Source organism: Ciconia boyciana, chromosome 24 (genome assembly GCF_034638445.1).
Source record: "Ciconia boyciana chromosome 24, ASM3463844v1, whole genome shotgun sequence".
In the NCBI taxonomy this organism is placed as follows: domain Eukaryota; kingdom Metazoa; phylum Chordata; class Aves; order Ciconiiformes; family Ciconiidae; genus Ciconia; species Ciconia boyciana.
In genome coordinates, this window is record NC_132957.1 from 2,704,062 (window position 1) to 2,721,896 (window position 17,835).

Sequence of the window (17,835 nt, forward strand, 5' to 3'; positions counted from 1 at the left end):
TTTATTTTGAGAAAACGCTTGTAACTTCAAAGAGTTTCTCTTCTGGAGCCGAGGCAACTTTTGAGTGTGAAGGTCCTGGGCTGGATCACCTATCCTTCAAGCCATCTGTCTTTCCTTAATTGTTTCACATTAGTTGTACTAAGTACAGGAAAATGACCAGAGGAAAATTATCAGCAAGGAAAGTGCCTTTTACTTGATTTTTTTTTTTTGCTACTGTTAACACCCCATCATTTTTTCAAAAAAAAGAAATGAAGAATAAGTCCCAAATTGAAAACGAATTATTTTTCCCCAACTCTTTTGATGTGAAGCCACTGTTACTAATGCCCTCCTGCCTCCTGCAGCTCCAACCTAAATTTGGGACAAGCAGTCACTGCATCCAGCTGAACTGAAAGCGTTCCCTAATTAACTGAACCAAACGAGTCCTCGGCTCAGAAGGAATGGCTAGGTGATAATCATGTCTGCATGCAGACGTCTCTTGCTAAACCCAACCTCTCCCCCAGCCCCTCCTTGAAGTTAAAAACTTTTGGCTGAAGAATGCGGTAGGGTTGTCCTCTCGCTACTCCCACTCCTCCTGCACCCCTTTCTCCGCCGCAAGGCCCTCCCCCTGTCCAATTTGGATGAGGCTGTACCTTTTCTTCTCTCCTTCAAGAGTGAGGGTTTTATTCCCTTCTTTTCTGCCCAGATCTCCACTAAACAAAGGAGCTCTGGGCACATCACCAGTTCCAGGACGTAAAGGTATTTAAACAGTTTCAGACTAAATCCAGAGCTGCGTAGCTAAGAGCTGATTTCTTTCTCTTTATCTGCCTAATTGTTTGTCTGCCTACTTGTATTTTATTGTGTTTTGCACATATTTTTTAAATGGATTGATTTAATTTGCACACTCAAAGTGTGGTTTTGAAACGTCTTTCCTGATTCCCTCCAAACTTACAAATCAGTTTAAAATCTGATTTAGTGATTGATTCTCTCTTTGCTTTGTCAGTGTCTTTCTTACAAGTGGTGTTTGATGGAATTTCTCAGAGCTGAAAATAGTCTTTGAGCCTTTTTTTTTAAACTCTCTTTTGATGGTGTAAATGACTTTTCCATACTCTCTTAGTAAGACTTGTGTGAACGCTCTCAGAGTACGTGCCTGTGTATCGATCATTTGTCATGCTTCTAATTTCTCCGTGAGGAAATGGATGCATCTGGACTTTCTTCACTTTAAATTTCTGCACGAAGGCTGGAAATCTCCCGAAGTTCAAAACTTTATGCTTTTTTACGACTTCTTTTTCCGTCTGTGCTCTACCTCGGGAGCTCTGGGAGCAGAGGACACGCTCTCCCTTTTGTCTCGCTGAAGATAATCATATCCCAGCCTTCAGCAGACAGGCGTGTGTAGCGAAGTAGCAGAGCTCTTACGGCTGCAGGAAGGGCAGTTTCTTTGTCTCTGCCTCTGCTCCCAGCCCTGCCTTTTTCCTTCCCACTCTGTCTTTCTCATTCACTGCATTTGAAATATTAGAGCCTGAAAAATGCATGCCCTCAAGAGCTGAGAGATTCCCAGCTGGGACACTGGGAGCAGTGAGGGTTTTTTAAATTTTTTTTTTTTCTTCTTTTTTTGGTTCAGACACATTTTCTGCCTTGCCTGGTCTGATTTTTTGCCTGCTTTGGGGCTGGGCTGGAACGGGAAAGTGCTGCTGTGGGAAAGCAAGGGGGACAGTTAGGGGAGGCTCGGGGGCCCTGTCCCTCCCCGCAGGAGCGGACTCGCAGCCCGTGCCTCTTGCAGAAGCGGCAGATTATTTCCACTCTGGGGTGGAGAGGGGAGACCCGTGAGGATTCCTCCCTGAAGGAACAAACTTTTGGGGTCTCGAGGTGAGAGATGCTTTCTGACCCTCCGCCGGCCAGGAGGAGGAAGGAAGGGCTCCCCAGCCCCATTTTCGCAGGCAGGGCGGGGAGATTTGGGGAATGGGGGGCAGGGGGGCGATGGAGTTGGGGGGAGGAAGAAGAGGGAGCAGGAGAAGGGGGTACAGCCTGTGGAGCGCATTCCTCCGCGATCCGTTTTACAGAGCCTTTTCACTGGGCTTTCTCATCGCCTCCCTGGTCGCCCACCCTGAGCCCGGCCTCACGGCCCTGCCTGCTCCCGGCACCCCGTACGAGCACCCTCGGGCTGGGCCGTCTGCCTCGTCGCAGGCGGCCGTCCCAGGGAGAACCCGCATGGCACTGTGGCTCCTTGGGGGTCTGCGTTGTGCCAGGGTCCGTACCCCTTGCCCGGGGCTCTTTTCCTCTGCCCCCCAGTGCCTGGAGCCTCTCGGGCCCGGGACGGCTGTAAGGACTGCAATAACGCTGCTCCGGAGACCGCTGTGGGCTGACCCCCAGCTTCCCTCTGGGCTCTGCCCCTCGGCTCTGCTCGCGCTGGCCCCGGGCAGGGCCCACGGGACCCCTCTGCCATGTCACCTACCCCCGGGGGGAAGCAGGGCTCGTGCCTTTTTTTCCCAGGAAGGGAAATATTTCTTGTTCCTCAGGACGGGCTTGCTCAGGGCAGGAGGTCTCTGGGCGCTGAGGACCTGCCCTGGTGGGGTTCAGGGCCAAACCCTGGATCTGGCCCCTGCCCAGCTATGGCCATCTCACAGGCTCAGTTGGTGGCCCCAGCCCCGGAGAGCTGGCCATGCTGTGCTTGCCCCAAGGTGTGTCCACAGCCAGAGGTGTGAGGGGTCTCCGTGCTGCCTCCATTGGCCCACTTTGACCTCCCTCCTCCCCCCCCCGAGGTTTTGGACCCCATATCATCCCCCTCCCCACGGCCTCTCATGCTCAGGTGCCTGTCCCAGCTCAGGGGCTCTCCTACACCCCTCCAGCATGCCCAGCCCTCCACCTTCTCCTCTGTCCCTTCACCCTCCATGAAAACCAGGCTTAGCTTAATGCTCCATGTCTTCATGCTCTAGTCCCAGCTCACAGTCTTCCATCTCGCTCCAGCCCACGAGGACCCTTTTGCCTACCTCGGCCCAGGTTTGCGTGTCCCTCTGATGGGTTTGCCAGCAGACCGCTCCCCTCAGCCAGCTAGAATTACCAGCTACCTGGGAGGTTGTTTTCCAGCAACTGATCTCCATGCCATGGCCTGTCTGGAGTACGATGCAGTAAAACAGAGCTGTGGGACCTGGGAAGATGGTCCATAGATAGAATAGGATCTGCTCTTTCTTGAAGTTCTGGTCTCCTCTTGCTTCCTAGCCCAATCTCCTGTTGCTCCTCTGAACCAAGGCGCTACGCCGAGGTCAGGATTGTAACCCACCACCACGGGCAGGCCCAGGACAGGTGCCACTCTTCATTTCTCCGTCAGGAGGGCAGGAAAATAGATGCAAGGGCAGAACCATGAGTCTTGGAGATCTCCTCTTGGTTTCCAGCTCTCGGGAAAGAAAGGTTTGGCAATGCCGTGGTAGGGAATGACAGTGTGAACATGTTGGCTGCGTGTACAAGGAGCCAAATCAGTGTGACTGTGTGACCCCACTGTATTAACTCCGGGGAGGGGCCGCCTGGGGTGATCAATCACTTTAAAAATGTGAAAGCCCTTAAGAACGCTTGTGTCTCTCTCTTTTTCTTTCCTCTGTCTTTGCTTCTAGAAAGGGAACGGCAGGACGGCACCTTGGCACTTAGGGGCTGCTGCCAAAAACCATCCTCCACCAAGGCAGCAGGGACCCTCCAGCTGGAAGAAGCTTTCGGGGCAGCCGGGGGATTGAGGAATCCGTGCCATCATGGGGGTATTATGGCTGGCCAGGTTCATGCTGGGATGTACAGCAGTTATGTACGTGGAACAAGCCCAGGGTCAATATGAAGGGGACTTGCAGACAGACAGATTTGCAGGCTACGAGGAAAGACAGCCAGCAAACAGAGTGAGAAGAAGAGGCCAAGACACTTTACGAGGGTACGTTTAATGTTCTTTTCTATTTTACAAAGCAGAACTTGGTTTATTATCATAGCACATAGAGACATGCTTACAGAATTGCCTTTTCTATCCTTTCCTTGAGCTCAGGAAGGAGTCTGCTCCGCAGACCTATGGTAGGAGGAAAGCTCATGCCACAGGGGACAACCAAGCAGACTCCCATGCGAGCAGAGAGCTGTGCACTGAGCTCTGCTGCTTTGTTCAGTGGACCGCAGCACCTTAGGGCTCACCTGCCAGGACTGTGAAGAGCCATCCATACCCTGCCTTTTGTGGGAGGGATGCTGGGCATTTACCTGGAGGGATGGCTGGGCTTTCCACCATCGCTAGTGGGGATGCCGTCAACTCAGGTTTTGACCCTAGAGTTGCCTTTGGCTCTCTGCAACCTGTCAATGCTCTGGGCTGTATTGAGAAGTTATTGCCTCTGATGGCTGCTTTTACACAATGATTGTTGCTAACGGGAAGGCGTCACACTAAGTCCCTTGTTGGGCAGCGTGGTTGTGCCTTGTGGGCTCGTCTATGGACAAATCAGTGCGAGAGCTGGACCCGTGAGCGTTTTCCACCTGAGGAGGGAGACAGGGCTCAGCTAGAAAATCCTGAAGCTTGTGCTGGAGCTCAGCTGTATTTGCATGCTCTCAAGATGGTTCCTGGCCCCGGCATTGATTCTGGGTTATTTTAAGTCTGCCTGGCTGTAGTTCTTGGAAAGTGTTCCTGTGTCAGTGGGCAGAATCAGAGCAGAACGTGATACACGCGCGAAGCCTGGGCTGTGCCAGAGTCCTCCGGCACTTGCTGGGGAATGCTTCTTGAATGGGATGGAGTGCCGTGCTTTCAGCCCAGACAGTCAAATGTGCCGTGTTTGGGCTGGAGCTGGAACACAGAGCCTGGCCGTCGAGCTGCCAGGGGCAGGGCCGTGGGGCTGGCGGCATCTGCTCTTGGAATTCAAACGTGCACGGCCACTCCCTCCTGCTACAGCGGATTTGGACGGCAACTGTCCTGGGGTTTGGTCTTCTCAAAACTAGCTACCAGAAGCAGCCATTAGCTCACTCGCAGGGTAGGGACACCCTGTGCCTCCCCCAATATGCCCCATAAGTACTTTTGCTGTGCTCCTCTCTTTGAGTCCATCATCCCTCAGATAAAACATCCCAAGTCCTTATGACTAATGGGGGTGAAGGCCATTTCTTGAAAAGGATGGGATGAGAGTCTACCAGATCCAGAGACTCTTATTCAGCCTGGCTGCCCAGGGCTATATGTGATTAATTACTGTGCTCATAATGGGGATAGAAAGGATTGGAAGGAGTTGATGTGTGCGTGGATAATCCTGTCTCACACAGCCCTATGAAGAGAAAGGAAGGGCAGAGCACGGAATGACGAGTATTTCCATTTCCCCTGGGACCTGGGAGAAGGTCACTGGTGTCCAGTGGTCTTATAGCACTCAGTGATTTAAGTGACCAGATCCTGTTTTCAAAAATGATTTACAGCTTAAATCCTTTTGACTTTTGGTGAGTCTGAAGGGTCCAAATCCCAAGTGCATTTTAAAAATGAAGCCCAGATGCCCAAGTTAGAAATTACTTTTGAAAACCCTTCTCTAAAGCCTCAGACATGGACCAACATTTAGTAAAGTAATACCAAATTATTGGTTGTGCAAGTTCCTAAAGGCCACACAGTAAGATCGAGGCAGGATTAGAATCAGGTCTGAAGTGTCTGGCTCCCAGTCCTCTGCAGGGAGCTGAGGACCACACTGCTACCTCCTTCATTTTCTCTTCTGCTTTCCTCATGCCCTCTGAAGCAATTGCTGTAGGAAAAGAAAAAACCCCACTGGGATAAGTGCAAGGTCTGTTTAAGGAAGTCTGTGCAACAACTATAATTTAAGACAACTGAAGAATCATTGTTTCTTGGCCCTTGGGAGAACAGCCTTGTTTCACAGAGGGAATCATGGTGGGCAACACAGGGGAAGCTGGCAAAATTCAGAGTGGCTGGAGCTTCCACCCCAGGCGCTTCCCATGCTCTGTGTCGAGTGACCCTGACAGTCTCCTAGGTTTTGTGTCCAAATCTCTCCTTCAGCATTTCCAGCCCGTCAGCAATCTCTCTCTTTAAAAACTCTATTTTACAAGCAGATAAAAACCACTTGAGATGAGAAATCTATTGAAGAGTGATGTTTTAAATAATGTTCTGCTGGGCTTAGAAAGCAGCTACAGATGTCACCAGCTGCAATGCTGTAGATGGGTCTGGCAGCCAGCGAAAGCCATCTCCTGCAGAGCCACAGACCCAGTAATTTTTGGTGTAGATTCCCCAGACAGCGCTAGTCCCTCATCCTTTATGCTCTGCCTTGAAACAATTCTGGAGAGTTGTAGTTGTGGATCAACATCTTCCCTGAGCTGGGTTTTGCTGCCTTAAGGTATCAGGATTCTTTGCTGCTGTGAAATTTGAGTTTGATACACTTCTTTGGGAAAATCGGATAAGTCATAATTTAAGGTTTGGTTTGCTCATAGACTAGCACTGCAGTAGCAAAAGAAATGAATGAACAGTGAGTTTTCTTGGTGCAACTTTAAATGTAAAGGAAGTTAGGGTTGTCTTTTTAAATTTGGTGTTGTTTTACGATGTAAGCATGCAGGTGGCTTATCTTGACTATTGCAATTTGTGGAATCATCTATTCTATAATGCCAGACCTCTAAACACACATCTGAACCTCTAAACATGTTTATCTGTGGTGTACATTTTAATAGTTTGACACCATTTCAAATATTTGCTTTGGTGTTTGCTTTCAAAGACCCATAACTTTCTTTTCAGAGAGATACGCTAATTTCAATTCAACTTTCATCTGAAATATTTTTGTTTCTGAGACTTTTTTTTGGTTCTGCAGCTTGCATGAAAGGAATTTAAATAGAACTGGAATTAAAACACAGCAAAGCTTAGCTGCATCACATGGGCCTGAACTGGCAGCTTCCCTGGTGAGCCCTGGGCCACCACCCCCAGCCACTGTCCTGAACACTCTGATTTCTGTGGGAATGTTCAGAAGTGTGGCTGTCCTTCTGGATGGAAGGAAGCAGACAAACAGATTTTGAGGATTCACTGGTTAGATCTAATGATGAGGCAGTGCAGAGTCCTAACTTCTGTTTCCTATTCTCCTTTGTGGAAACCTTCTGCTCAGGGCTTCTGGACCATCTGTAGCCCTGTCTTATTTCTTCCTTGAAATAATTTGTTTTCCCAACACAAGTTAGTGTTTTCCTTTCATACGCTATGCTCGAGACCTTCTATCCTGCCAGATCTCAAAGCCTTTTACCACATTAATGTGCCATTTGCAGATCATTTTGTCCATGGCAGAAATGCTCCCAAAGTGGAATACGATGGACAGATACATCAAATGAATTAAAGGGCAGCCACGTTTCTTGACAAGCTAGATCTGGCTTTTGCTCTACCATTTATTCTTGTATGTGCCTCCTTTTCTCTTGGGTGGGTGGAACCACGGATTTCCCTCCATCTCTAAATTGTGTTATATCACAATTTGGACAAGAAAATAGAATCACACCAGAACTGCACAGAGAAGTGTGACCCAGATGTCTTTATAGAGAAACTTTTACCAATTCTGGAAGAATCAAATACCCAAACATATTCAGTGCTGCTTCCTTCATTTTCTCTTAAATCTCTTCTACTCCTACACATAGCACAAATAACTTCCTGTGGGTTTCCCAGGAAAGTCTTGAGTAAGCCCAAGTAGCACAGGATATCTGCTCTTTTGGTGGAAAGTGACTTTGTGTGAAGTCTTAGTCAATTGGTACTAATAGAAATACACAGAATTATTTGATATCATAGAGCTCGTAATGAGAAACTGCTCTCTAGTAACTCCAACGTGACCAACACAAGCTCTCCTTGCTGATGTCTGGGGTGAACTGGGCTGTGCACGAGGACAGTTGTAGATGTCTTGTTGGTAAAAGAGGCTTCAGCAATGCAGGAGGAAGGATTGTATATGTTTCTGCTGGAAACATATTTGTTTGGAGCTCTGTTCCCATGCCAGTCTCCTTTAATAAAGGGAAAAGTATGAAATAAATGCAAAATAAACAAGCCTGCTATTCACCAATGCTTTTACAAATAACAATTAATAAAGTAATGTGGAGCAATAAATCACAGCCAAAGCCATGATTTAATCTGTCCTTAAACTCATTAAAGTAGAGACAATTTAAAATGACCGTCTCCTGAAAGGAACAGCACTGACAAATCCATTTATGAGGCAGGATTTGAATGGGATTATTAGTTTAATGAACTATTGAACAGTTTCCAAGAGCAAGAATGTGTTTAACAAAGGGGAAAGAAAAGATGATTAGTCTGCAGCCAGCTGAGCTGTTTGCTGGCAGTATGATTTCCTGTAAGTTCATGGCTGCCTGTTTTTTCAAGTAAGAATAAAGGCTCAGCTATAGCCTGACTTTAAATACAACTAATTATGTCAAGCCCATTAATTTTGAAATGGCCACTGCAATTGAGAAGATGGATGAAGAGGGGATGTTTGGGGAGGCGTTTGTCGTACCTCTTCCATTGCTCTGGCTTACACAAAAAGACAGAGAGGTGTCTAAATTAGTTGTGGGGAATGGGGAATATGAGGAGTTTCCAAGCTGCTCTCCTGTAGATTTTTGACACCTTCTTAGTTTCCAACTTGACACCGGGGAATGGAGAGGGAAAGGCACGTTGCAACTGCAAAACACCAGCAGAGGAGGAGCTGCTGGGACGTAGGTGAGCTCTCCATCCACCACCCTAAACTTGGAAGCTCAGATGTAGTGGAGAGGGAGAGCCACGGGCTGTGATTCTGGGCCACATGGCACCAATTTAAACTGGAGCTGACACTGGGATGATGTTTAATGTCAAGGGGAGCTTGGACATAGCAGAGATGAGCTTCACCACTTTCGCAGTTCACTCCGAGATGTGCACAGAGAGCAGATGATTTCCATCAGCATTTTAATCCGACTCCATCCCTGACGTTGCAGTTCCACAAGCATCTTGGTACAGGAATTACAAAAGTTTTTTTTTTGACCAGCAGCAATTGTAATTTTCTTCACTCTCACTTTAGGTTTATCGGAAACATGTGCCTTTAAAAAGAGCTGATGCCCAGAACACAACCAGCACTGTCAGATGTTTCATGATTCAGGCCCTGATTCTGCCTCTGCCAAGTTCAAGCATAACGTTTGAGTTGACTTCATTGAAAGGAATAAGCCCTGAGTGGGAGTCAGCAAATCTTTTCTGCAGTGTTACCATCTCTGCTGCTACTGTAAATCTAGTGAGAGGAATTGATTTCCTCAAAGTCCCAGAGTGGAGTCCTTTAAATGCAGAAGCTCAGCTTTTATTCCTTATAAAAAATTGATTTCTTGACCTCAAAGTTGTAGAAAACTCCCTTGAAAGTGAAATCCTGTTTAGAGTAACAAGCAAGGTGCTACTAAGAGGCAGTGGAAGCTAAAATGTCCCATTTCTTAACTCAATACTGTAGTTTAGGCAACCAGACTCTGTCCTACTGATTGTGTGGGTTGTTTGTGAAAAAGACCCTGTAACTATGGTGATTTAAATACTTAAAAAAGCAAATTTGTGGGGTACGTCACTAACTACACCAACTGAAACTACACGCACGTGTAGCCAAAGAGTAACAACAGGACTCCAGTACTTATTAAAAATTGCTGTCTGAAATGGACTGTGCTGCTTGTGGTTGCCCACGTGTCATTGCAGTTGAACTAGATGATCGTTGTGGGTCCCTTCCAACCGAAATATTCTATTCTAAATACTGGGTTCCTTACAAGATGGTGAAAGGCTTGTTCATGGATGCATAGAGGACTCTGCATCTTCAAGGAGGTAGCTTTGGGGCATCTCCACTTAGAAATGATGAGGAGGAACATGGCAGGGAAGAGCATGGTCAAACTCTAGCAAAGCTTTCTTGCCTTCTCCCACCACATTCCTGGCCTGGGCAGGATGTGGGTCTCCGTGCTCCAAGGCTTGCTAAAGCCAAGTTTAGGGTGAGCGTACATCACTTCAGTAAAGGTGCAACTGAAGCTTCTGTCACTGGGATCCAGTCACCTCTTGAGCACATCTCAGATGCTTCCAGGTCTACATACTCCACATGTGTAAACATTGATATTTATTCATAAAGCTAGAGATTAAATACTACAAACAACAGAAGGCACAAAATTAAGGCAGTAGCTGGAAACTTCTGCCTTAAGACTCTTGTTCCTAAATTTTCCTTGTGTCTTGATTTATATTGTGAAATGGTTGATCTTGGACTTCTGGCCTAGGCTGGTTTCTCTTGTTATTGGCAGGAAACATGAAGGCAAGTATTGGCATGGCACAACATTATCTGGCGTAGAAGTTAATAGGTTATATGGGTTTTGTTTGGAAGTTTTAAGAACTGGATGTGAAGTTTTGATTTATTTCAGGATTTAAGGGGAAAAAAAAAAAAAGATGGAAGAGTTGGTAATGCTACTTTCCAAATGAAAGTGTTAAGCAGTTCCTGGAAATCAGTTGCAGTCTTTTTCAAAGGAAAGTCTTCTCTATGGTTCCTTGCTGATATATAGGATTTAACCTTAAATGTGCACGAATAAGACAAGATTTTCCCTGCCATTGCTCATACAAAATGTGTGAAGATCTGAATAAAGGGGAAAAAATAGTATTGTTGACAAAGAAAAGGTGTATAACAAAAGATTTAAGAGACTATAGACCTCCTTTGCTAAAAAAAAAAATAAATATTGTGAACATTATTGGGCTTGAACTTGGCATTAACCTAAGTAGATGGAATCCAAAACCTATACAGTCTTTGTGAGACTTTCCTTGCATTTTGCTTCATTCCTTTTATGAAACTGAATAATAATCATGCATCTTTTAAAAATTATTTCCATCTCTCTCTTCCCCCCTGCCCCCCCATAATTTTCAGCTAAAATTCAGGTGTCTACCCTGGAGTCAGCTTTGCGTGGCTCGGGTCACCTAAACTTGGGCAGCACTTTGTGGTAAGCATGGAGATGTATTTTGGTGTGAGCTAGTCACCTTGGCGGCAGACAGGCACCTTCTCAGCTTGGCTTCCTCTCTATGTACGTGTGTCTGGCGTGGACGTGGGCAGGGGTCCTGGGAGACCTCCGCCTGAGTGCAGGGAGGATTTTTGAGCCAGGGCTGCAGTTTTGTACCGGGATCCAGAGGTCCCTGATGGGACTTCCCTTCGTTGTAGTCTCTTGCTCCATCACCTTACTGAGGACCTTGCTGATAGCTGCGTCTCAGCAGGAGAAGGAAAGGGGGCTGAGATACAGAGATCTGTAATCTTTCAAGACTGCATCTCTGTATTTGAGATGGCCTCTCCCCAGGGCACCCAAAGCTGCCCTCTGCTCTGAATTATGGTAGGAAATTCAGCCCTGGGCACAGAGACAGGAGAAGTACCATCAAACATTGAAAAGGCCCATTTAATGCTGTTTCAATTTTGATCCAAAGACAATTTAATATGTATTAGAAGTAGAAATGTAATGACCGTCTGGAAAAAATAAGTTAATTTTTCCCCATTTTCTAATAATATAAAAATGAAAACAGTAAACACCTGAGTTACTTTGCTCGAAACTACATAATCACTCAGTTAAAAGGCATGTATTTTGATAGCATACATTTTCCTGGTTAATTAAAGAAAGTGCTAAATTAGGTGTCAAGGCTATCTTTAGTTTCAGATCATCCATTCTCCAGGAAAAAATAACTAAAACATAAACACAGAGATTAAAATAACTACTTAAAGTAATGCTTCCTTTCTGTTAACTAAAATAACCAAGAAAAAGTAGGTTTTGTTCACTTAAATCAATCTTTCTTGTCTAGAGCCCCTCCTTGGTTCTGGGAGGAGGAGCAGTCAGTGATCACTCTTCCACCTCTTCCCAGACCTCCCCGTTCCCTTAAGGAGAGCCGCACTGGAGGACCAACAGGTGAATTCAGGTGCTTGAAAGGCTCGGCTTGCTTTCAGCATCTTCTGTCAAGGTCTTCTGAGTCCCAGCTACTCAGCCTGGGCTCAAGCAGAGACCAAGCCAGCACAGATGAGAGAGATGCTCAGTAATGCTACGCAGGAGGGAGCTGTGCACCAGTTCTCACCACCTTTATCCCTGGGGATGGAGGTAGGGGTGCTCCAGGGGCCAGGGAAAGTAAAGGGTCTCCAGCAGGAACGTGAGAGACACCGTAAGTCTGGGGCTTTGGTGAGATCAGACAGAAATGTTTCTGTTGCCACTGTTACTGAGTCGAGCGTTACAGGTATTGCTGAGAGTCTTAGGAAAGCGATCCGTAGCTCAGCTCAGCAAACAACTTCAGGATGTGCTGAATTCCTCTGTATTCAGGATGTGCTGAATACTTTTGTGCTTGCAATATTCCCCAGCAAAAGAGCTGTTAGCAGTTGTAAGGTGTGTGACTTCTACTGGTGGTAACAGAAAGTTAGCATCTCTGCACCTTTAAAACCGGATTCTTAGAACCAAAAATAATTGAAATCACAGGGACTTGAACTGCTTCCTAAAAGCTAAACAGATGCTGGGCTGCTTTGCAGAGCAGGAGGATGATGTTTCAGGTGGGAGGAATTAAGCACCTCCTTTGCAGGACTGAGTCAATATCCTCACATTAAACAGGGGTTGCCTGGACAGGAACAGCTGGCTTCTCCAGTGGTTTGCTCTGCGTTCTCATTTGCAAATTACTTATCAAACTGTATCCATTGCATGAACACATACAGGCCTGGGGAAGTATGCAGTGAACATAGACTTGTAAAACTGATAAATCACTGAAATAAATATTTGCAGTACATTTGAGGGATCTGGTAAGTCAAGAAGTAGGAGCACACAGATATGCTCCGCTTTAGGCCAAGGATCCAAAAGTCAGCATTGTTTCAAATCTGTTCTCATGCCGTGACACCATCCCAAGTCCCTCTGGGTGGGGAGACGCAAGACTAAAAACCACTATTGCATTTGGCAGTAATTGTTGTCCCTCTGGTGATCACCACTGAGGCCAAGGGTGACTGATGCCTGCAATGGTTTTCCCTGGTTATTGTGAGAGATGATTCCTGGGGGCCAGCAAAGAATCAGGCTAAGATCAAAACCAAATCTTGAGTTATAGGAAAACTTTCTAGCTCTGATGGAGAGGTAGGATCACCGTCCCTGGAAAAGCCACACGCTTAAGTCATATAAGACTAGAGAACGTAGTGGTGATATTGATACAAATTCATCTTATTTGACTCTTTGCACAGGCATGAATTTCAGTATAAGAAAATAGGCTGCGGGAGGGCAAATAATCTGAAAAGGAACTTCCGTGTCTCATCCCTAAAATAGCTCTTCTGTGGATAGCAGACAGCCCTCCTTTTTGCAGTATCAAATCAGAAATCCTCACTAGCCTGGAATTAGCTAGATTGTCACTGAGTTGGTGAATTTACAGCAAAGAGTAACTCTGAATGGTCTGGGGAAATCTAGAGCAGTATTTGGGCTGATGGCCATTCCTAAAGCTGAACAAGCAGAAGTGCATTGAGAATTGGCCAAATCTATTGCTGGATGATTTGATTTCCCCATAAATATTTCTAAGCTGAAACTTGAGGACAGAAAAAAACTGAAAATAAGGGACAGGGAAGGTGGCGACTATAAGCATGCCAAAGGGTTTCCATTCATCCCATGTAAGTTGTCAGAATTGCTGCACCCCAAACTGGATGTGTGTGCAGAGCAGAAGAGAGATTTTGATGTCTCTCAAGATACCCAGAAAATACAAAGAGAGAAGAACGGAAGAAAAATTGAGATTGGGCAAGCTTAATAGAATCCTAAAATTAGGAGATTGTGCTCAAGCAGAAGAGGGGGAAATAGCTCCCCTGGACCTGCTGGCCATGCTTCTCCTGATCTAGCCCAGGATGTGGTCTGCTGCTGTTGTGGATTTCTCCTATGATGAATCTGTCCCACCTATTTTGAGGACCAGTAGCATGGATGAAGTCTCTTATCTCTTGACCATTAGGTTTGTGGCTGGATAGTTAAGCTGTGGTGCTTCTCATCCTGAAATCACCAGGTGTTGATCCCATGTGCCGGTGGGAAAGTGGCTGCTCACCCTTTCCTAAAACACTGGGCTCCAGCCCTACTACTAGCCTGCACGGTTGTACCTTGGCAGGGCAGGAGGGTGGTTTTTACTGAGTGTTTTGTTTGAAACACTGAGAGAAAAAGGAATTTGTGCTTGGTCACTTGCCTGACTTACATCTGGGACCTGGTAAAAGTACAAGCCATACTTTTATGAACAAAGTCTTAGTTTACAAAAAAACAAAGCAGTATGAATTTCTGAGAGCACCTACTCTCTAACCTTGACTTGTTCTCCTCATCCTAAAGAGAGCAGAGATGACCTGCAAGAGATGTAAAGCGTTGGCATCTCTGCTCTTAAAAACGACTCAAACCAGTCCAGAGAACCATTGCTCAGTGCAGCAGATCCTGGCTGGACCCTCTTACCTCAGACTCCTTTTCCCGTTGAACTTTCCATATCTTGGAAAGTAGTGCTCAAGAGACAGTGACAGCACTGAGGACCTGTTTTCACCCAGCAGGAAGAAGCTTAGTTTATATCAAGGAGAGAAATAAAGAATGACTGTGATAAATAAGGAAAAGGGCCCCCATGCTCAGGCAGCAGATACCCAGCCCAAACTTTTCCAGGCAGACACAAAGGAAGAGATGAGCTGGGAGAAGCGTTTGCTGGACCACTGAGCATGCACCAAAGCAGACTAGTTGCAGGGTCAGAGCTCAAGGAATCTCAGTCACTGGGCAAAGGACTCCACTTGGTGAGAAGAGCAGGAAATTGGCCCAAAGTAATGAACTCTAGTGAATTCTTCCTGAATTAATATGTTGAATCCCCCTGGATGAGGCCAGCGAGATGGAGAACATGTGAGCAGCCAGGGAGCATCTGTGCAGATGCTCTGTGCAGACCAGAGCATCTCTGAGAATTACCCCAGCCCTGGCAAGCCACCAATTTTCATTCGCTTCTGTCTTCCTCTAATTTAAGGAATGGAAATACCACTTCTGAAGGCCAGTGACAACTGAGGTACACTGATTACTCATGACAGGGGAGACAAATGCTGGGCTGCTGTTCCTGCTGTCTGGAAAGCACATACGACACGTAGCCAAGGGTTCATTAGCTGCGGGTCCTGCTGGATGGCAGAAGTGCTCTTTGCAGGACACTGCAGTTATTACACAAATCAGCCCTTTAGTGACCGTGCAGAGCTTTCTGAAGAAGGTTTGGAGAGTTCATTCTAGCTGGGTATTCTTTCTCCCATGGCTGGAGGAGTGGACAAAGACCTGCGTGCATGCCCATGTATTGAGGACATAGCTGTGGGTGAGCAAGAAGCTCAGGGTGACTTGGCTTAGTTTTTGGCTAGCATCCGAGTCTGCAAAGCATTCTCAGCCCGGACTTCACACGCTGTGCTGTCTGCCCTCTCCTACCTTTAACAATGAGTACAATTCTGCTGGGGTCACACTAGGCATCTGACAATAATTGGCAGGACCAAGTCCTTTTCGGCTGCTTGCTCAGCTAGTAGGCAACAATTCAGTGCTCTAGGCTGTCTTTCCCAGGCTGCTAACAGGAACAGGCTGCTGCAGCAACAGCCAGATGCCGCTTGTGTTCTGTCCCCACGGGCGGGCTGGCACCCCGAGCCTGTGGGCAGTCTTGTGGTATGGACTATCTCCCAGTCCTTGCTCATGCCTCCGACTCCATTGTGGATTTGGGAGAAAGGCTCCTCTTGCTAACAGCCATGCATTTTCACATCACATGGCCACAGCTCTGCTCTGCTCCAGAGGTTTTTTCTTGGCATCTCCCAATTCTCAGATGGAGCCACTGCCAGCAGGCAGTATTTGGTGCCATCAATTGAAATTCATGCTTACTTTGTCCCTGCTTATCTCTATAATCCTATTGTTTATTTAAAGCGGACAAAGAAGATGCTGTGGCCAGCATTGCTTTTCCCTCTGTCCTTTCTTTTTGGCCATATTCACTTTCATTAAAATAGTTCTCTTCAGCAGTTGAGCTCTTCCAGCCTTTTCCTAGGCTGCACAGAAGGTGATAAGGGAAGATCTGCCTCATATTGGCAGGTCTATTTTTGCATCAGCTGAACCATGGGGGTGGACCGGCAGTGCAGTCCTTTGCCAGAAAGCTCTGCTAGAAAGGACTGGCAGAAACATGTCAGCTCTTATCTCCATGGCTCTAGCACCCAAAGGAAAAGTCATGCCGGCATCAGCACCGTCTCAGCAGTGCAACTGTGTCTCTCCAGGACTGCATCGTGTCTGGATAAGCCCCTCGCTACTGCTGGCTAGCAAGGAGGCAAAGCTGAGAGTGAGCAGGGTAAAAAAAACCTCTTGGTTTTTAATTTAGGACTGATAGTTACGAAGTTTCGTGATAGTTCTGAAATGTCTGTGGGTTTTGATTATCGGTAATAATCAGAATGTTGTGGGCAAGTTTATTGAGTTGAAATGATTTCTCCTCTAACCTTGGCCTTCCCATTCTTCGGAGCTCTTCAGCACAAACTATGGTTGCAGTTTTCTGTTTAACAACTAAATGACATGCCTTTTATCCACACCTTCTTGCTGATGAGAGCATGGGTTTCCAGCTTGTATTTCCCAGGATAGAGATAACTGCTATTAATTTTAAAAAGCAATTTTGTCACAACTGTGCTAAAGATGTTGGTTTTTTCTTACAAAACAGCCTTCTCCTTATTGAGTTATTGCTTTGGAATCTGATTTCATTCTCCCTCTCGGTCATTTCTGTGACACCATTAATTTCAACCCATTCAAAATGGATTCTTCCCATGTTTTGTTTTGAAACTCTGCTAATTTTTAGCATACGCTTATAAAGGTTCAGTTTTGGAGGAACAATTGTGATCTTGTAGTTTAGCCTACTGTGTAACAGGGTGCCCAGGACCCCTCCCAGGATCCCTGCACAGAGCTTGATGAAATCCTTGGCTGGCTGTCTTTTAGAAAGAGGTACTTGCCACCGTAGTTAAAAATACCCACTGCATTATCTACTTCATTCAGCTTCCACTTTCTTCTGTCTTAGTCTATAGGATTGATGCCAGATACCTCTTCCTTCACTGATTTTGACAAAAAAACCTCTTAGACTTTTGCCTGATAAAATGGCTGTATAATATTCTTTAATCTTCAACGAGGCTGAAAGTAGCCTGAGGCGAGGGTGTGAAGATCATTAGTGTACTAAGGTTAACCGCTACCTTCCTTGCATAGCTGTTCACATCCATGTGTTGAAAAGGGGGGACCAGCAAACAGATTCAGGTGGAAGTCAAACTGCAATATTTGGTGCCTGGCTGTGAGTTGTCTGGGCTGCCTACACATTGCATGGAGAGTCCTATATCAAAAAAAGATCATCCATCCATCCATCCTGCACGCTGCGAATCTGAAGGCTGAAACTTGGGCTTTACAGGACCTCCATCTGCTCAGAGTGAACTTATCTTCCCAGTTAATGCCAACCACAGACATATGTCTAGTTCTAACTGGAGATTTACACTTGAATATCAGTGGCAGTACTAGTTAGCTTTGTGTTTTATCCAACCTCATGCAACCAAGAACTGCAACCCAAGATGTTCCCCCATCTGCAGGGAACCTTAACCCATACCAGCAGAAACAGCTCTTTGTTCAAGGTTTCCTTTTAACTTCTAAGCACAGGAGAAGCAACAGATGCCCAGGCTTTTGGAAAACGTAGGCGCTTTAAAAATCAAAATACAGATTTACTCTCCACCTCCAACCACAGCACCAAATTATTTTAGCAGAGCCCTTGACTCTACATTTGCAGGGCTGGTGAAGGAGGCTCCACAGAGCACTGGGCAAATGTAGCACATAGAGAAAAATGGTTGCCCCAGCTTCAACACAAGTCATTGCGGCTCTGGGAAAATTAGAACTGGGAAGCAGAGCAGCACCCTTAGTTGCACAGAAAGTCATTCAACATGGTCTGTGCTGCTCAGG

General features: G+C 46.2%; 1 protein-coding gene across 2 annotated transcripts in view; it reads left to right on the plus strand.

Annotated features, from left to right (window-relative positions):
* The first annotated feature begins 575 nt into the window (after positions 1-575).
* FBN3 (fibrillin 3) overlaps positions 576-17,835 on the plus strand; it is a 117,410-nt gene continuing 100,150 nt past the window's right edge. The window contains exons 1-2 of one of the 2 annotated variants that reach the window (XM_072845814.1): positions 576-735; positions 3,582-3,883. In XM_072845814.1, the coding sequence (XP_072701915.1) occupies positions 3,714-3,883 (170 nt within the window). In that variant the 5' untranslated portion in view covers positions 576-735; positions 3,582-3,713. Of the gene's footprint in view, positions 736-1,616; positions 1,843-3,581; positions 3,884-17,835 lie in introns of those variants that run through there. The other variant, XM_072845815.1, reaches the window with a different exon arrangement.